Genomic DNA, 17,759 nt, shown 5'->3' on the forward strand with positions numbered 1-17,759 from the left:
AGGTCGAGAGCCATGCGTCCTCTGAAACACAACACAGCCAAGCCGCACTGCTTCTTGACACGATGCCCGCTTAACCCGGAATCCAGCCACACAGATGTCGGAGGAAACACTGTACACCTGGTGACCGTGTCAGCGTGCATGCGCCCGGGCCGCCACAGGAGTCACTAGAGCGCGATGGGACAAGGACATCCCTGCCGGCCAAACCCTCTCTAACCCGGATGATTTCTGTTAATGTAATTTAAGGCAGATTTTTATTTGATCAATCAAATAAAAAATCAGCATTTCAGCCAGGCTCAGAATTACACTTCAGGGCGTCTGTATTTGCGCTCATCACCTGCATGTGTGCGAGACTAGTGGGTCGTAACTCTTGGAAAGAGAGACTACAGACATTGCAGCAGCGGGTAGGCCTAGCCTATAAAATATAATAGAGAAAATACTTATGTACCCAAGTCAAAACGCATCTTGTACCCTCTAGTTCACTGTTGAACTATTATTACTACGTATTAATGTTTTTATGTCATGTCCCAAAAGATTTTCCACCGACTCTCGCGAATAAGGCCATACAAGTTTGATGTACTTACTTGAGCGATAAAAAAAAAAAAAAATTATTATTATTTTTGACTAACGAACGATTCACTTCGCCATTGTATTATTTGGTATTCGGTTCAATCACAGTGAATCGAATCAAAAACATGTGATTCGCGAACAGTAATTTTAAGAGAACTTATTTGTAGCCTTTTGGATTATGTGGCTTCAAAATTCAAAAGGCACTTGCACATCTGAGCTCTCTCTTTTGCAGGTGCATGGTAACAGTTGGATAAGATAAAACAAATAAAAATAAGGAACCTGCCCACTGCTCTTGATAGTATCAATGATCTTTAATAAGATTTACGTGTCGGCCTCAGGGGCATTCATCAGAGCTTTTGAGTTTTTTTTTATTAGCACCCTTATGTAGACCGAGCCCCACCCACATCCGTTCAATGCATCGAATGGAGTCTTAAGGAAAAACAAAGTGCTACCAAATATAACAATACATCATTGGGTACAGTGCAAGAAAAACATCAGTGTAATCTGAAATAGGGGCATAATTCATGTTCACATTTACAACATAACATACATAGGCATTTCATCATGAAGACCTTTAGGAAATAATGTCTGGAGGGTGAAAATCCCATAACTTTTTATTTTGCTCAGAGTATTATTTTATATCACCGCCCCCGTCTGATATCTTGACTTCCTCTATGCCACAAAATCTAAAGGTAGAAATGTCATGTTTTAGGTCATTAACATCTACTGCTATTGGATAATCCCTGTTTCTCCTAATTGAACTTTTATGTTCACTGATTCTATGTTTGAGAGAACGAGAGGTTTTACTTACATAGCACAGCCCAGATGGGCATTTAATAATATAGATAACATGGAGGTGGAGCACGTAATAATGTTATTTATTTGGAACCGTTTTCCTGTATGTGGGTGGCAGAAATATTCACACTTCATCGTGTTGTTGCACTGTGAACAACCTCTGCATTTATAGCTACCATTTGGAAGAGGGCGTAAAAGAGCCTGGCTGATTTTTATTTTGTGGCTGGCAGTTGGCATGGACCAATTTATTGTGTAAATTGCGACCTCCTTTATACAATACCTGGTGGATTTTTACATTCAGCATGCAAAGCTGGGTCAAATGATAAAACATGCCGGTTTCTTGACAGCATCTCCCACTTTTCAAAAGTTCAAAGTATATGAAGTTGTGAACATTAGTGTTTAGTCCCGAGTGGGTCTTTTTTTTTTGTAGCAGTTCATCTCGTGTTTTCCCTAATGCCAAATTAAGAGCTTCATTCACACATTGTGGATAATAAGCTTCTCAGAAACCTTTTGTGCATCTCCACTGCTTTTTCTAGATAGTCCTCTGTGGAGTGGCATGTAAGGCGCAGTCTGATAAACTGGCCTTTTGGAAGTCCACTTTTTAATGGCTCAGGGTGGAAGCTTTCCCCCTGTAATATAGTATTTCTGTCTTTTCAATATAGTGTTGTAAACGGGGTTTAATTTGATTTTTCAATCCATACATTGAGGTGATGAACACATTGAGTGTCACATTCAATAGTGAATTTGTGATGGGGGTCAATGTCATGGAGTAATGCCATAGTCTGACAGCTCTTTTCCCATTCCTCCTCAAATTAATTTGTTTTCATTATTAACACAACTTTCTTCAAAAAGACCCACATAAACGTTAGCATAGCTCGGTGCGAATGTGGAGCCCATCGATGTTCCATTAGTTTGGAGGTAGTATTCATCATCAACCTGAAGTAGTTACACGTCAAAACATATTCAGCCAGCTCTAGAATAAAGTTTGTTGGTAGGTATTCGTTAGTATCTCTGTCTCTCAAATAGTGAGCTAGGGCTGCCAGCCCCCACCCCCCCATATAAGGAATGCTGCTATATACAGTGGGGCAAAAACGTATTGTCAGCCACCAATTGTGCAAGTTCTCCCACTTAAAAAGATGAGAGAGGCCTGTAATTTTCATCATACGTACACTTCAACTATGACAGACAAAAGGAAGAAAAAAAATAGCAGAAAATCACGTAGGATAATTTATGAATTTATTTGCAAATTATGGTGGAAAATAAACCTTTGTTATTGACCAAATACCTATCTCAATACTTTATATACCCTTTGTTGGCAATGACAGAGGTCAAACATTTTCGGTAAGTCCTCACAAGGTTTTCACACACTGTTGCTGGTATTTTGGCCCATTCCTCCATGCAGATCTCCCCTAGAGCACATAAGACGAGCACATCAAGCTGGCAATGTTATACATCAAGTGGGATCAACCATCCCCCAGAAGAGCCAATGGGTGTGCAGGCTTTTATTCTAGTCCCCCTCTAACAAACCAAATGTTTTAAATTAGCTGCTCAACTGGAACTTGATGAACTGGCTGAATCAAAAGCCTGCACACCCAGTAGATCTCCAGACCTAGGGTTGACCATGTGTTTTATACAGTTGCTTAACAGGTATTCTACTTTGTGCAGGGAGTGTGTTAGATCCTTGCACAATGACAGGAGATGGTGCATGGGATTAGAGAGCAGCCTCCCAGTGTCTATCACATATCGCTTACTTTTTAAATATACATTGGTCATGGAAATTTGGTGAAAAGTCATGGAATTCCATCTGTCAAAATGTGCATACATCCTTAAGTCACCTCAACTGTATTTTCCCGTTAGTCACAGTCAAGCCCTCAATGAGTTGAATCTGGTGAGTTTGTCTGGGGCAACAACAAATTGTGCTGTTGGCAGTACTCTGGGGCTGGAGTTGAAAAACACTGCTCTAAATTATACTAGGCATCATAATATGGCATAATATGACACATTCGTTTTAAGTACAACTATTGTGACCCATGGGATTAAATTAATAAACAAGTGACTTTTGGTTTGTCCCTTCCCAGGTCCCGAGAACCAGCGCTATCCTGTGTAGCTGCAGGGTCAACCCCTCCTCCTGTGTGACATGCGGGGGTCGCCCCAGCGCACCCAGAGAAGACCCCCAGTACGAGCTTCCCTCCCTGGAGCGCTTGTCCCACCTGGACCCGGGCGTCCACCCAATCCTCTCCCTCCCTGACGGTAAGGAGCCAGGAGGATAGAACCAGAATCTGTTTTTATTATTTTTCTATGAGCCAGGAGCCAACCCAGTACGGACAGATACCATACACTCCATATATCTTACACTCCATATATCTCTGCGCCCCTGCTTTGCCTGTTACGAAACAGTGGTGTGGGCGTATACTGGTCAAAAGACTAATTATATAATAAACGCGAGTCATTTTTGTCCGCTGCATTGTCACGATTTCTGATATTTTTGTTGTTCGCTAGCCTCGATTGTTATCAGCAAAGCAAGCTAGCTACCTGCTGCTACCTATATCAGTCAATACGACTTACTAGATTTCATCTTGACATCCAGCTTTTTGCTACAAACCACAGGATTTGAAATAAAATGGAATTGCGAAATAGTTGTTGTGTGGAGGATATGCTTTGACTTGCTTTCTTGTTGGCTAACGAAGTTAGCTGTGATAGCTAGCATACTAGCTAACAGCTTCTAAACAGCCAACATGCCGACTCTTATAAGCTACATTTGAAATAATGACGGGTTATTTCAACTCGTGACTTTTTAACATGACATTTAGGCTCATTTGCTTCAACCCTGACAATGTGCTTCTGAGCTAGTCTAGTTTACCCGCCACCCACAGAAAAAGGAGAAAAGGTGAGGGAGCTTCAGCTAAAAACTGTAAATAAATGTGAATTTCTGTGGGGCTAAGCAATTAACTTACTTATTTGTTAACTACTGTAACTTTCTCTCAAAAATGCTCTCGTAATGTTGCTTAATGCCTCCTAACAAGGTGACCCCAGTCATGTAAACAAATTGCCGTTTGTGACGTAACCACCTCTAAACTATAGTAGTTTAGACTAGTTGACTGCCGTTCCAGAAGCACCTTTTCACTTCCCTACTGTACACTTTATCACCATGGAGAGGGTTTTTATTTAAACCCCTCTTCCCTCCATTCCCCCACCTATAACTTGTTCCCTTTCCTTCTCATCTGCACCAACCATATCTTCTTGTGGATAACACGTAGTGCGTGTTTCTCTCCTTAGATGTGTGTATGAGCCTGCGGCTGCAGCAGGTGATGAAGAGCCACTGGCAGGGCAAGGCCCCCGAGAGGACCAAGCCCCTCAAGAAGCTCTCGCTCAAACACAAGCTCTCCTCCAAAGACAAGCACATCAAGCTGGCCAACTCGCTCATGGCACACAGTGAGTATATGTGGGCAGGACCACACACACGCATATGAAGCAATCCAATACACACCTAGTGTAGTCATACACACCTACTTATATACACAACCTTTGGAAAGCAGGGTGTTTTCCACAGTCAGGGAGTACACATGACCCCTTGTGGACACAAAGATACACACCAACTCGCACCCAAAGGAGATAAACACAGCCTTTGGAAATGAACTTGTCAGCCAATGGCGAGTGTAACACGTTGTCACATTTCTTTTTTAAATTTTTTTTACACCAGGAAGTCACTTGACACACACACACACCATCCTAGCTGTGTAGAATGAAAAATCCCCTGACCAGTGTCTCTCCCCTTTCCCCCACAGGACTGTCTCACTATAAGAGCCGGTCTGATAAGCTGCAGAGGCGACAACACCACCACTTGGATGGCAACGGTGGGGTGCTGAGCGCCGCCAGGCTGGAGGGCCAGGCCCTCTGTAAGGCCGAGCGGCTTCTGCATGGCCTCCCCTCACCCTCCACAGGGCCCTATGACCGGAGCTACAGTCGCAAGAGGCCCCGTGAGCACTTGCTGGACAGGACCCACGGCTGTGAGTTAACCGCACCACTCAAATGAACCAGGCATGGGTCAAATACTTACCAATAGTTGAGCTGTGTTTGATCAACCTACCAGGTGCAATGGAATCAATTGACTAATCCCAAAAGTGCAAATCCCAAGCTAAATCGAGCTCCTCGTGTACGTCATTTGACATAGGTTATGTATTTGATCCACGTCTTCTCGGAACACACAATCTGCTATCCATTTATAATGCAAAAGATGTGAGTCATGACTGGTTGTTTATCTCTATTTCCCCTTTCTCTTCCAGCCACCCCAAAGCTCTTCCTGGACTCGGGCAGCCCCTGCTCGTCCTTGGCCAGCCTGCACTCATCTCTCCACAGCCCCTCGCTGACCCGCCAGCTGTCCACCTCCTCGGAGAGCTCCACCCCCATTGGCCCCAACAGTCTCAGCTTCTCCAACACTCCCGTAAGCTCATCACAGCTTTTATTGACTGTGTGTGTGGTCTAGGTGAATCATGAATGTGACAGCACGGGTTCTGTTCAGAAAGGTGCAATGTTAAAAAAAACGTTCAGATAAAATATGCATTTTGTATAATGTGATTTTTGGTCATGTATAATTGGGCTTCATATCAGCTCTGTTCCATTTCTATCTGCGCTGTTCTGAATGTTTCCCCTCTTTAAATACGCCTCATACCTGTTCATAATTAACTGGATAAATAGCTGTATGAATAAAGGTTTTATTTTATTTTTAAACTCTGCACCCCCTCAGCAGCCCATCCGGAGGAGGCGAGGCGAGAGCTCCTTTGACATCAACAACATTGTGATCCCCATGTCGGTGGCAGCCACCACGCGCGTAGAGAAACTACAATACAAAGAGATTGTCACCCCCAACTGGCGGGAAGTTGACATTTTCTCCCAGCCCATGGCAGAAGAGGAGAACGACACAGAGGTAAGATGTTGCTTCATTCTTAAGCCCTGCTTTGGGAACTGCCATGTATTTTGAATGACCAAGGCTTGACCGTGCTCTGTTCTTTTAACTCGGTAGAGATACTTTGAATAGGTGCTGACCTCTTGCACCCTTGACAACCTCTGTGATTATTATTATTATTTGACCCTGCTGGTCATCTATGAACATCTTGGCAATGTTCTGTTATAATCTCCACCCGGCACAACCAGAAGAAGACTGGCCACCACTCATAGCCCGGTTCCTCTCTAGTTTTCTTCCTAAGTTCTGGCCTTTCTAGGGAGTTTTTCCTAGCCACCGTGCTTCTACACCTGCATTGCTTGCTGTTTGGGGTTTAAGGCTGGGTTTCTGTACAGCACTTTGTGACATCAGCTGATGTCAGAAGGGCTTTATAAATACATTTGATTGATTATATGGATCAAGGAGTCCTATCTTAATAACACATTTCTGTGTGTGTAGATGGAGGACCTCTCCGACGCGGCCTTCTCCCAGCTCCACCAGCCATGCCAGGATCAGGAGCGTTCCCGCTGGACCTGGATGGCCCTGGCCCCCGCCAAGAGGAGGGGCAGCAGGTCAGTAGGGGTCGCCTATAGTACACCCAACACACACTCATACACAGCATAGTACCTCATCATGGCCATATGTCTCAGTTTAGATAAATGTGCTCTACTTACTACATCTGTGACCTATTTGATTAATGTCAACACATAATTTGGTAGGAAATATTTTAGTGGGGTCATTGCACATTGTCAATATGCCCTGAGTGTACAAACATTAGGAACACCTGCTCTTTCAGGTAAGTCCAGGTGAAAGCTATGATCCCTTGTTGACGTCGCCTGTTAAATCCACTTTTGTCAGTGTCGATGAAGGGGCGGGGACAGGATAAAGGATTTTAAAGCCTTGATACAATTGCGACCCGGTTTGAGTGTGTAGAAATGCAACGCTGCTGGGTTTTTCATGCTCAACAGTTTCCCGTGTGTATCAAGAATGGTCCATCACCCAAAGGACATCCAGCCAACTTGACACAACTGTGGGAAGCATTGGAGTCAACATGGGCCAGCATCCCTGTGGAATTCTTTTCACACCTTGTATTGTCCATGCCCCGACAAATTGCGGCTGTTCCCCAAAATGGGGTGCAACTCAATATTAGGAAAGTGTTCCTAATGGTTTGTACACATCCATATACTTATACATCCAAAGGCTTAAACAATGTCCTTACAAGGTTGTTTTCCACTAAAAGTTATGATCACTTGATAAATGATAAGGACAGATAAGGACAGGGCTCTCTAAAGAAGTGGTAGGTAGTAACAGGGTTTGGTTTGGTCTCCATTTGTGGCACATTTCATGTGTTCTACGGTCCACTCACACCACAACCGTCCCTCAGGTCGTACAAGTCCATGGATGGCAGGACCACACCGCTGCTGTGCAGCACCAACCCGCCCACTCCCCAGCCGGCGTCCCCTGACCCTGGACACTGCCCCCTGCTGCACGACTACAGCCACGTGGCATCGCCCATAAGTCCGGACGCCACCTCCAACCCCCACACGCCGTGCTCACGCGACTCCCACCGCCTGCTGTCCAGTGAGGACACGCGCTGCTCCACACCCGACTTCACCTTCGAGGAGAGGGTGAGGATGAATGTAACAGACACATGAAGAATAACAGCGACTGGTCTTCGAGTCGCTGTGCCCAGTAGTTTGTGATGATTACATATTCGGACATGGGAAAGCAGTCACAAGTTATAGCGGTTATATTGTCCCTAGAAGAATAGGACGTTTCTGTACATTCTGAGCTCTCATTTGGTAAATGTTGGAACATGAAGAATGAGAAGTAACCATTTCTTTGTCAATTTGCGTCATTAGTTTAACTTGATTAACAAATTGTTGATTTGATGGTATTCAGTTGTACTTAAATTAACCCAATGATTTCCCCGAACAGACGGTGGCCCCGTGGGAGCATCGAAACTTCCCCTTGCCGGAGGACCCCGCTCCGGAGCCCGAGGTAGAGGGGGAAGATGAGATGAGGCGGTCGCGAATGCGCAGCGTCTCGTGTTGCCCGTCGACAGGCTATGACACAGACAGCCCCTTGCCTTGTGATGATGACGCCCCCAAACAGAAGGGCCATGCCCACCAATGAATGACTGACAGGCCGAGGTCTTCCTCAACCCCTACCCCTCTCTGGCATTAACAAGCAGAACCTCAAACTGAGAAAAAAGGCTATTTAAAAGGGTTCCTGTTTGATATTCAAACACCAGTCTAATACTATTTCACAGTTTTTAGTGAATATTATACGGAAGATGGAAGCCTTTCCCTACACTCTTGATGTTACAAAAATTATTTCTGTTGTAGGCTAAAACGATGTACATGGGGCTTAGTGGTGTTCCATATGTGGCGTGCACACTTGTAGCGCACTATGTAGCTGACTCCTCAAAGTATGGCCAAAGGGTGTTTTTCTATTGACTAGTTTGCTTGTATTTCCCATGTACATTTTCTAGTGGTGTGACAAATAACAAAACAAGAAAAAAAATCCTCATACTCCCAAATTAACAGGTACATTTGGGATGTTTTTTTGTCCTTTTTTTTCCCTCTAGGGGTGGGGGGGTATTAGAAATTATGGAGCACATCTTCTTTCATTGCCAAGTAGTTTTGTTGGGTTGCATGTCTTTTTTTGTTTGTCATTCCTTTCCTGACACTTTTTTTTGTCTTTTTTTGTATCGTCTGTTCAATTAAGTCTCTTTCTTTTTGTGTTTTGGACAGTAATCATTCCTTTAGAAAATCTCTTTGCAGAGCACCCGGTGCCTCTGATCCCACTGAGCTCTCGCTGTCTTGTTTGCGGGAGTGACTGCGGTAGAGAGGAACCTGGGTATCCTAAGCACTTGTCCAACCTACAGGGAGCACTACTGCATGCTAAACCATGCTAATGCTAATAAAATCACCAGAGCACATAATTGAACAGGAACTTGCCACCCAGGGAAAGGAAGTGATGATGATCAGGGATGACCCTAATATTGATTTAGTTTACTTTCCCCTTTTCTCAAATTATCATTGGTGTAGTATTAAGTCAACATAGTCAAATGTATTTCAAATGGTAAAATCACACAGCTAATAGCTTTTTAATTTTGTTTTCCGGACATTGGTATTAGACTACATGCTGGTGAATTATTGGACAATGTTTGTTAATGTTGATAATTAAGTTGTTTCTGGTTCAACTTGACAAGAAAAAGTGTGTTCTCTAGTTTCATATGTAGCAGCTCTTTGCTAGAAGCAACCCAGACCTCAGGTTTTACAGTTAAGGGAATATTTCTAATGCTGAGAAAATATTTGTCCCCCCCTTCCCCCCTAAGATCGATCCGATCTAAAGAGACTACTCTGTTGCAGAATGCTTTTTTTGTGTTGCCATCCCACAATGTCATAACCACACCACCATTTCCCCTCGTAACTAATTGCTATGCAAAATCTATGGTTGTATAATTTTACACCGGTTTTTACGCCACAGTCCTTCAATCCCTGTACTTTGTTTTGTAGTTTAAGCAAGATGTAAATGTACTGGTCCAATTGTTGCAGCAGTTAACCTAATCAAAAGCAGAATTGTTTTTGTAAATAGTACCATTAAAACATTTGTTTAACTTGGGATAATTGTCAAGTGTTCTTTCACTTTCTCACACATAGGAAAACATTGCACGGGTTTACTACAACTGTGTGTAATGCTTGACGTCAACTCCGATCAAATGATGACGTACAGTTGAAGTCGGAAGTTTACATACACTTAGGTTAGTCATTAACTCGTTTTTCAACCACTCCACAAATTTCTTGTTAAACTATAGTTTTGGCAAGTCGGTTAGGACATTACTTTGTGCATGACACAAGTAATTTTCCAACAATTGTTTACAGACAGATTATTTCACTTATAATTCACTGTATCACAATTCCAGTGGGTCAGAAGTTTATATACACTAAGTTGACTGCCTCTAAACAGCTTGGAAAATTCCAGAAAATTATGTAATGGTTTTAGAAGCTTCTAATAGGCTAATTGACATCATTTGAGTCCATTGGAGGTGTATTTGTGGATGTATTTCAAAGCCTACCTTGAAACTCAGTGCCTCTTTGCTTGGCATGGCTAATTTCTTTAGATTTTCCCAAGACATCAGAAAGAATATTGTATGCAAGTATCAACACCGTGGGACTATGCATCTGTCATACCGCTCAGGAGACGTGTTCTGTCTCCTAGAGATGAACATGCTTTGGTGCGAAAAGTGTATTTCTATCCCAGAACAGCAGCAAAGGACCGGACCTTGTGAAGATGCTGGAGGAAAAAGGCACAAAATGATCTATATCCACAGTAAAAACTAATCCTACATCGACAACCTCAAAAGCCGCTCAGTAAGAAGCATTGCTCCAAAACCACTGTTTTAAAAATCTAGACTACGGTTTGCAACTGCACACGGGGACAAAGATTGTACTTTTTGGAGAAATGTCCTCTGGTCTGATGAAACAAATAGAATTGTTTGGCCATAATGACCATCGTTATGTTTGGAGGGATAATGGGGGAGGCTTGCAAACCGAAGAACACCATCCCAACCGTGAAGCACGGGGGTGGCAGCATCATCTTGTGGGGGTCCTTTGCTGCAAGAAGGACGAGTGCATTTCACAAAATAGATGGCGTCATGTGGCAGGAAAATTATGTGGATATGTTGAAGCAACATCTCAAGACATCAGGAAGTTAAAGCTTGGTCAAAAATGGATCTTCCAAATGGACAATGACCCTAAGCATACTTCCAAAATGTGGAAAAATGGCTTAAGGACAATAAAGTCAAGGTATTGGAGTGGCCATCACAAAGCCCTGACCTCCATCCTATAGAAAATTTGTGTGCAGAACTGAAAAAGCTTGTGCGAACAAGGAGGCCTACAAACCTGACTCAGTTACACCAGCTCTGTCAGGAGGAATGGGCCAAAATTCACCCCAATGATTTTGGGAAGCTTGTGGAAGGCTATGCAAAACGGTTGACCGTATGTAAACTTCTGACCCGCTGTGAATGTGATGAAATAAATAAAAGCTTAAATATATAATTCTCTCTACAATTATTCTGACATTTCACATTCTTAAAATAAAGTGGTGATCTTAACTGACCTAGACAGGGAATTTTTACTAGGATTAAATGTCAGGAATTGTGAAAAACTCAGTTTACATGTATTTGGCTATGGTGTATGTAATCTTCTGACTTCAACTGATCGAGACGCTGCAAGGGATTTGCCTCTAAAGTACCCTAGCCATTAACGCTCATGAATGCACGTTGACCTTAAATGAGAAATGCTTTTCTTTGGAAGGTGAAAAAAAAAGGTTTTCTGAGCAGATATAATAAAGCAATTTCTGCTGTGCTTCAAACTCCGCTGTTCAGTATTGTAGTCATTAAGATTTTCTGAACATGATTTGTGGCAATAAAGGAGGCAGATGTGTCTTTGTAAAACTCAATTGGACTTTCTTTGTAAACCATGTACCTGGGAAGAAGACTGATGCAGAATTTGTCTTAGCTTAGTGAATGTGCCACGTCCACAAACCATCTGCCAATGATGTCATGCCTACCACCGCCACCCTCATTAAGGGTGATAAAAGGGTAGGACCTACTACCTGCCTCCCAGCTCTTCTCACAGACCCAGAGCTGCAGTGCAGACCCTAAGACCATACTTCCTCCTCTTACCAACCTTGTGACAGAGAGAAACATCATGTCAATGCTTATTCATTTAGCCTGTACCCTTAGCCTGACTAGATGCCAGGACGGGAAATCCCTTACCTGACCAGGATGCATATTAACCCCAGAACCCCTGCCAAAGTGATTGGGAATTATTCAACAGCCGCTACTTTAAGCCCTTCTCCACACAATTGACCAGGGCAGACGCAGAGTTGCAATACCTGAAAAAACTGAACGAACCTGGCCTCAGTGCACAGTTCCGAAGAGTACGAGTTCATCAGCAACTCTGCAAAGAGGACCGACTGAAATGGCTGAGCGGCCTCCACAAAGAAGGTACATGGATTTGATCGGACAGGTCCAAGGTGGACTTGGTCAACTCTAATCCGAAAAAAGCCTAATAATGAGAGAATGGAACACTTGTCACAAACTGGGGGTGGAGGTGCCGGTACCAAAGCGGGTAGGTGGATCAATCTCCCATGCAAGAACAGTTTTCCCTTTGCCTGCGCCAAACGTTTCCTCTAGTCTGCCTTCCACTTGGAGGGATTCCACCATATCTGAACCTGACTGTCCTGAGACTTTGATAGTGGACAAAATGCCATAATTTTCCATAATAAAACACCTTCCATCTCACAGGAAAAAATGTAAGAATTCTTATTCCTATAAGATTTCTTACATTTTAATGACACATCTGTCCATGCACGATATCTGAGTTTACTGAAGCATGTCCCCATGCAGCACCCAGACTGAAATGCCTAATTTAGGACTCAGTACACATGCAATATTTCCATAACATACCTATTTTAGAACACTTCCTCGTATACGCCAATCAATAGTAAACCCTTCAAGTGTGTCCTACACAACGCGTTGCCTGGCAGTCGTGTCAGTTTGACTGACGTTTCAGTATTGGAGAACATATTGAGACTTAACCTAGAGTTGATTTCCACGGCCCTGCGGAAATCTAGCGTTTTAAAAAATCCTGATCAAAAATCAGTCAAGTTAAGCTAGAGGTATGTATTTTTGCATTGGATGCGTCTCAATCCACCGCATCCGCCGATGTCGTACTTCTGCATCTGTGGTGAAAGGTTGCAGAGCTAGAGAAGTGCTTGTCAGACCATGAGCCTTAAATCGGCTGTAACGTCCGAACAGTTTGGTACTACTTGGTACTACTTTGGTAATTCAAAATCAAACAGCTCAAATATCCTTGGTATTACCTTCATAAAACAATTCCATAGGTTAGCTTAGACAGGGTTTAGACTGCAGAGGGTTTAGGGCTACTTAACCACAAAATGGAAGTTTGACTGATGCCTCAGTATTGGAAGCAACCGTGCGAATTTAAAGGGATAGTTGACCACAAACGTGTGTCATGTTTTCGCTGTCAATAATGTGAACCGGAGATTTCAGAGCGAAGGACAAAACATGGTTTAACAGTTTATTTTTAAATTCACAGCGACAAGAATCATCATACACCAGTTATTGATAAAATGCACAATAACAATATCAACAATCACATTTTCCACACAACTGTACAGCGGCAAAAATAACAAAAGGATGACGATGAAATGTGTTACTGCAAACTCTTTCCATTGACCTCAGAACAGAGGCCAGCGGAGAGGACCACCAAAAAAAAGAATACCTTTCCCCAACTTTTCCCCTTGAGTACTGATAATGTGAGTACTGGAATTTATCAGCACCTGCCCTCCAACATACTAGTCTCAGTAATCCACACAGAACACAGTGCACATACCCATTTAACACATTCAAACAAATGTTGTCCATTATGATGAAAAGTAACCAACAGTTTAGCATGCACACCTTTTCTCAAATGCCCTGGCCAGTTCCCGAGTCCTCAATGAAATATATATTGGCAATACAAGTCAAACACACACACTGGGAAGTCGTATAATGTTATCAATGCGCCTTAATCTCCACATAAAGGAAAGGGTTGCCTTTTGGGTTCTATTCCCTCGCACTAATACCTACATGTATCCTTATATAGACAAAGCAGATATACCAGGATGTACAATGAAAGCACAGTGTAAAAGGAGAGGCAGACCGCTTTACTCTTACATGAAATGCATGCAAGGACTTTTAAGATGGTATGTTGGCTCGGAGTTATGAAGGCAATCAATGACGAGAATAATATAGTGGTGATTGGTGAACCACGGTGGGTTTACATGAGGATAAAACACTTATCCATTTGAGCATGTGAGAGAGTTTCGTAAATTTCCGTCGTATACGGTCCAGGGAAAGGACCATAGCTTTATAACCCGTGAGACAAGTTGAGGAAAGTGTGACGAGCATGCTCGTGCGCAGGCAATTAGTAGGCCTAAATCTAAATATATCCGAAAGGTACGTTTCTCCATGTGACAGATGGTTAAACATTTTAGGGTACATTTTTTTTTTTTTTTTACTTAAAAAGGTAGAGTGAGCAACATGGCATCATCACATACAGCGGGGCAACTTCCTGTTTACAAAAATCAATTAACATAATTCTAATCTGCCAAAACAGCAAATTGGCTCCTCCCAATGTGGACATACCACAAGGGAGGGTGCAAACCTGAAAGAACCAATAGGGGCAGTCTTGGCGACTGGAGTTGTTGCTTTTGGTGCGTTCCAGCCAACTCTGAACAAGGAAATCTCCGAATTTAGTGCACTCAAGACAACTGAGAACTCTGGGGGGAAAAACAGCTCTCACTGGGAAAATTGCACAGTGTGCAGTGTGCTCGCCTGCTCAGGCGTTGGATTGCTTCAACCAATGTTTGCATGCCACATCATCAACTGTGCAGTCGGGCACCAGATTGCTAAATCATATGATGTGTTTAGCTGATAGTTAACACCAATCCAAGCATTGTGAGATTTGGCAGGTGTCTGCAATGTAGTCGGGCAGAATTGTGTGTAAGCAGGAAGTTGCCCCACTGTGAATGATGTCATATTGCTGAGTCTACCTTTAATATCTTGGGACAAGCTATGTTTTTCTGCTTGTTTTTTTGACTATATGTGTCGCAGAGTTTATTATGATAAATGTAACCGATTTATTCTTGTCACTTCAGCAATTTCTCTGTGTTTTGACTTTCCTTTGACAGCCTGTTATTTCAGTATTTTGCATTGACTTTTGGTTCTAGTACTTAGCTGCTCAACTGACGAGGCAGTTATCTTATACATTTTACAAAGCCATGTCCATGAAATTAAAAGTTCAGAAAGCGTCGGTCATAAAAATAAAAAAAATGGGTGAGTTTACCAACTTCTGCATTACTGTGATCTGAAGCCAAATTAGTGAAAAGTTAAGTCCCTGACTGAAATTACGTGTCTTACATTAAACGACACAACCCATAATTGGTTAGACAATTTGCCTGGCATCGCTAAGCCTGTTAATTTAGTAATTCACTATTCCCCTCTAATTCATGTCATCTTTAAACATTAACAAATATTTTGTCACTAGTAGCCTACATATGTTAAATGTAAACTGCCACACCGCATAAGACAAAAGCTGAAGAGCATTTACAATAGAGCCATAACAGAATAGTATTGAAAATAAATTAACACTGACAGTAGCAGTAGCAGGCCCGATACAAATGTTTCCATATCAAATACATGTCATATCCACAGAATACAAATAGAAAAGTGTGTGTCCAACACAAACCAAGGTTTCTACGCTAAACATTCTGTATCCCTTTGTCCATTAAGGAAAATGTTTACCTCTGAACTATACTACCTTGGTATGCAGTGTATAGAGGCACCCAAAGCAGACAGCAAGTTGGGGAGGTTTAAAAGCATTTTACTGTCTGAATGAGAGCTTTTGCTACATGAGCCCACCTTTCCTCACTTCCTTGCCTCATACTACCCTGTAAATAGATGATGTGTTGTCTTATGTTCAATACATTGTAAAAGGGGGCCCACTTCTCTCAAACCTCTTGTTTTCCATGTATCAAAAAGCCATTCAGGAGACAGCCATCACAGATCATTTGCACATCAAAAATTGACATTTGTAAAATAAGGGCTTCGAATCGCAGTCATTGTGACAAGTAAAATGATTTATCGAGTTAAAGTGAATTAAATATGGGTGAAAGTTCAAATAAAATGTCCAGAAACACTTGTAGGATTTTTGGGTTTGTTTGGATGTTTGTTCTCTTTAAACTCTTAAAAAGGGCCATTTATACAACCGGTACAAATAATGACAACAAAAATAGATCAAGATAGAAATTAAATCATCTAACTTGACCGACTTGAATCTCTTTTTTTTTTTTAAGACCTCTTTTCTAACAATAAATGCATCATGAAGAAGAACAGTCGGTGATGGAAGAGAAACAGTGATGGGTATAGCTAAAAAAAGTCCCGTGAAAAGGAGGAGGAGGAAGGCGACAGGCGTCATGACTCCTCTGACGTGGGCGGTCAAAGTAGTGTGGTCGGTCAGGAGACTTCCGGTCGGCCATCGTGTGCCACCAAGCCAATCACAAGCCTTGGCTGGCCAGAGAGGCAGATACCTGGTCGGCGAGTGTGGAGAGCTGCGGTGAGTCGGCCATGTTGATGGAGCCGGAGGAGGACAAGGTACTGAGCTGGTGGGACAGGGGGTCGTCTTCCAGGGAGATAATCTCGGCCCCGTGGTCAGTGCGTGCCTTGGCCGTCTCACGGAACGTCAGCTTGTGGCTCTCAATCTGCCGATCGAAGAGAGGGTACATCATAAGGTATCAGTTTCACTTTTACAAGTACATTTTCACACACCCGGAATTTGACTTACTGAAGTGGTACTGCTAGTAATAGACAAAACAGGCAGAATATAGACAAAGGACTTTACACATAATCTTCATGTACTATATACAATATAAATACAATAAACAGAATGATAGGACAGTATTAGCAAATGTACAGTTGCTGTATTTTGTTGCAGATCACAAGTCAACAAACAGTAAACGCGAGCAGCGACAAAAACAATGTGACTGACTGCCTTACAGGACGCCAGCCGCAATCGACATAACTCTACACACTGAGGTATTGGTTGCACTTTATGGTAGATCAAATATTAGGTATGTATTCTAATAAATTACCAATTGTGTTAAAATCTTTGAAGTAACAGAACTTACACATTGTTACGACAAAGTTTCCTATTAATACTAGGTAAATACCAGTGGAAACGCTATGCATTCTGGGTGGACATCCGGACTCCTTTATTTGATGATGCTGATCTCATCCACGTACTGTAACTTTCAAGGGCAGAAATCATGTATTTTCTGGCCAAATTGCCCTTTATTGCACTAAATATGCATGTAATACATTTATGTTTCAGACTATTCTGTCACGCTGGTATAAAGGATTTTGGAGACAGGCGCAGGAATACACAGGGTTTTTTAATACACCCAAAACAAACACGTATACAAAAACACTGGGCTGTACCCAAACAAAAGAGGGAGGGTAAACCTTGTTGACCGACATGGGACGATACCCGTAATACACAATACTGTATATATATATATATATCAGGGCACATATATAACATACTAATCAGGGGAAACGGGAACCAGGTGTGTGTAATCAAACAAGACAGTCCGGGGTTGATAATGAATCCCGTTCGGTGAAGCCTAGAAAGCCGGTGACTTTGACCTCCGGAACTGGTGAACAGAATGAGCATCAGTACCGGGGGGTTTCGTAACATATTCTGATAATATTACGTCACCGTATGCTGGTAAAGAGGTTAATTGAAGCATTAGATGTGAGCTGCCTGCTTCTGAAATTTGGTGTCTACATTTTGAAAATGGTGTCCATTTACCCTGACAGGGA

General features: G+C 42.5%; 2 protein-coding genes across 27 annotated transcripts in view; one reads left to right on the forward strand and one right to left on the reverse strand.

Moving 5' to 3' along the window:
• Positions 1 to 9,936, forward strand: part of kansl1a (KAT8 regulatory NSL complex subunit 1a) — a 57,514-nt gene extending 47,578 nt beyond the window's left edge. For 3 of the 4 annotated variants that reach the window (XM_035747016.2, XM_035747008.2, XM_035747026.2), the window contains 8 exons: positions 3,441 to 3,612; positions 4,639 to 4,794; positions 5,148 to 5,369; positions 5,646 to 5,803; positions 6,107 to 6,286; positions 6,761 to 6,873; positions 7,686 to 7,929; positions 8,240 to 9,936. In XM_035747016.2, coding sequence (XP_035602909.2) covers positions 3,441 to 3,612; positions 4,639 to 4,794; positions 5,148 to 5,369; positions 5,646 to 5,803; positions 6,107 to 6,286; positions 6,761 to 6,873; positions 7,686 to 7,929; positions 8,240 to 8,437 — 1,443 coding nt within the window. In that variant the 3' untranslated portion in view covers positions 8,438 to 9,936. The remainder of the gene's footprint in view (positions 1 to 3,440; positions 3,613 to 4,638; positions 4,795 to 5,147; positions 5,370 to 5,645; positions 5,804 to 6,106; positions 6,287 to 6,760; positions 6,874 to 7,685; positions 7,930 to 8,239) is intronic. The other variant, XM_035747035.2, reaches the window with a different exon arrangement.
• A 3,466-nt stretch (positions 9,937 to 13,402) lies between these two features.
• The window catches only part of mapta (microtubule-associated protein tau a), a 48,221-nt gene continuing 43,864 nt past the window's right edge, over positions 13,403 to 17,759 (reverse strand). For 22 of the 23 annotated variants that reach the window (XM_052487290.1, XM_052487333.1, XM_035747241.2 and 19 more), the window contains one exon: positions 13,403 to 16,639. In XM_052487290.1, coding sequence (XP_052343250.1) covers positions 16,436 to 16,639 — 204 coding nt within the window. In that variant the 3' untranslated portion in view covers positions 13,403 to 16,435. The remainder of the gene's footprint in view (positions 16,640 to 17,759) is intronic. The other variant, XM_035747251.2, reaches the window with a different exon arrangement.

The sequence above is a fragment of the Oncorhynchus keta genome, chromosome 3, assembly GCF_023373465.1.
Source record: "Oncorhynchus keta strain PuntledgeMale-10-30-2019 chromosome 3, Oket_V2, whole genome shotgun sequence".
NCBI classification, from domain to species: domain Eukaryota; kingdom Metazoa; phylum Chordata; class Actinopteri; order Salmoniformes; family Salmonidae; genus Oncorhynchus; species Oncorhynchus keta.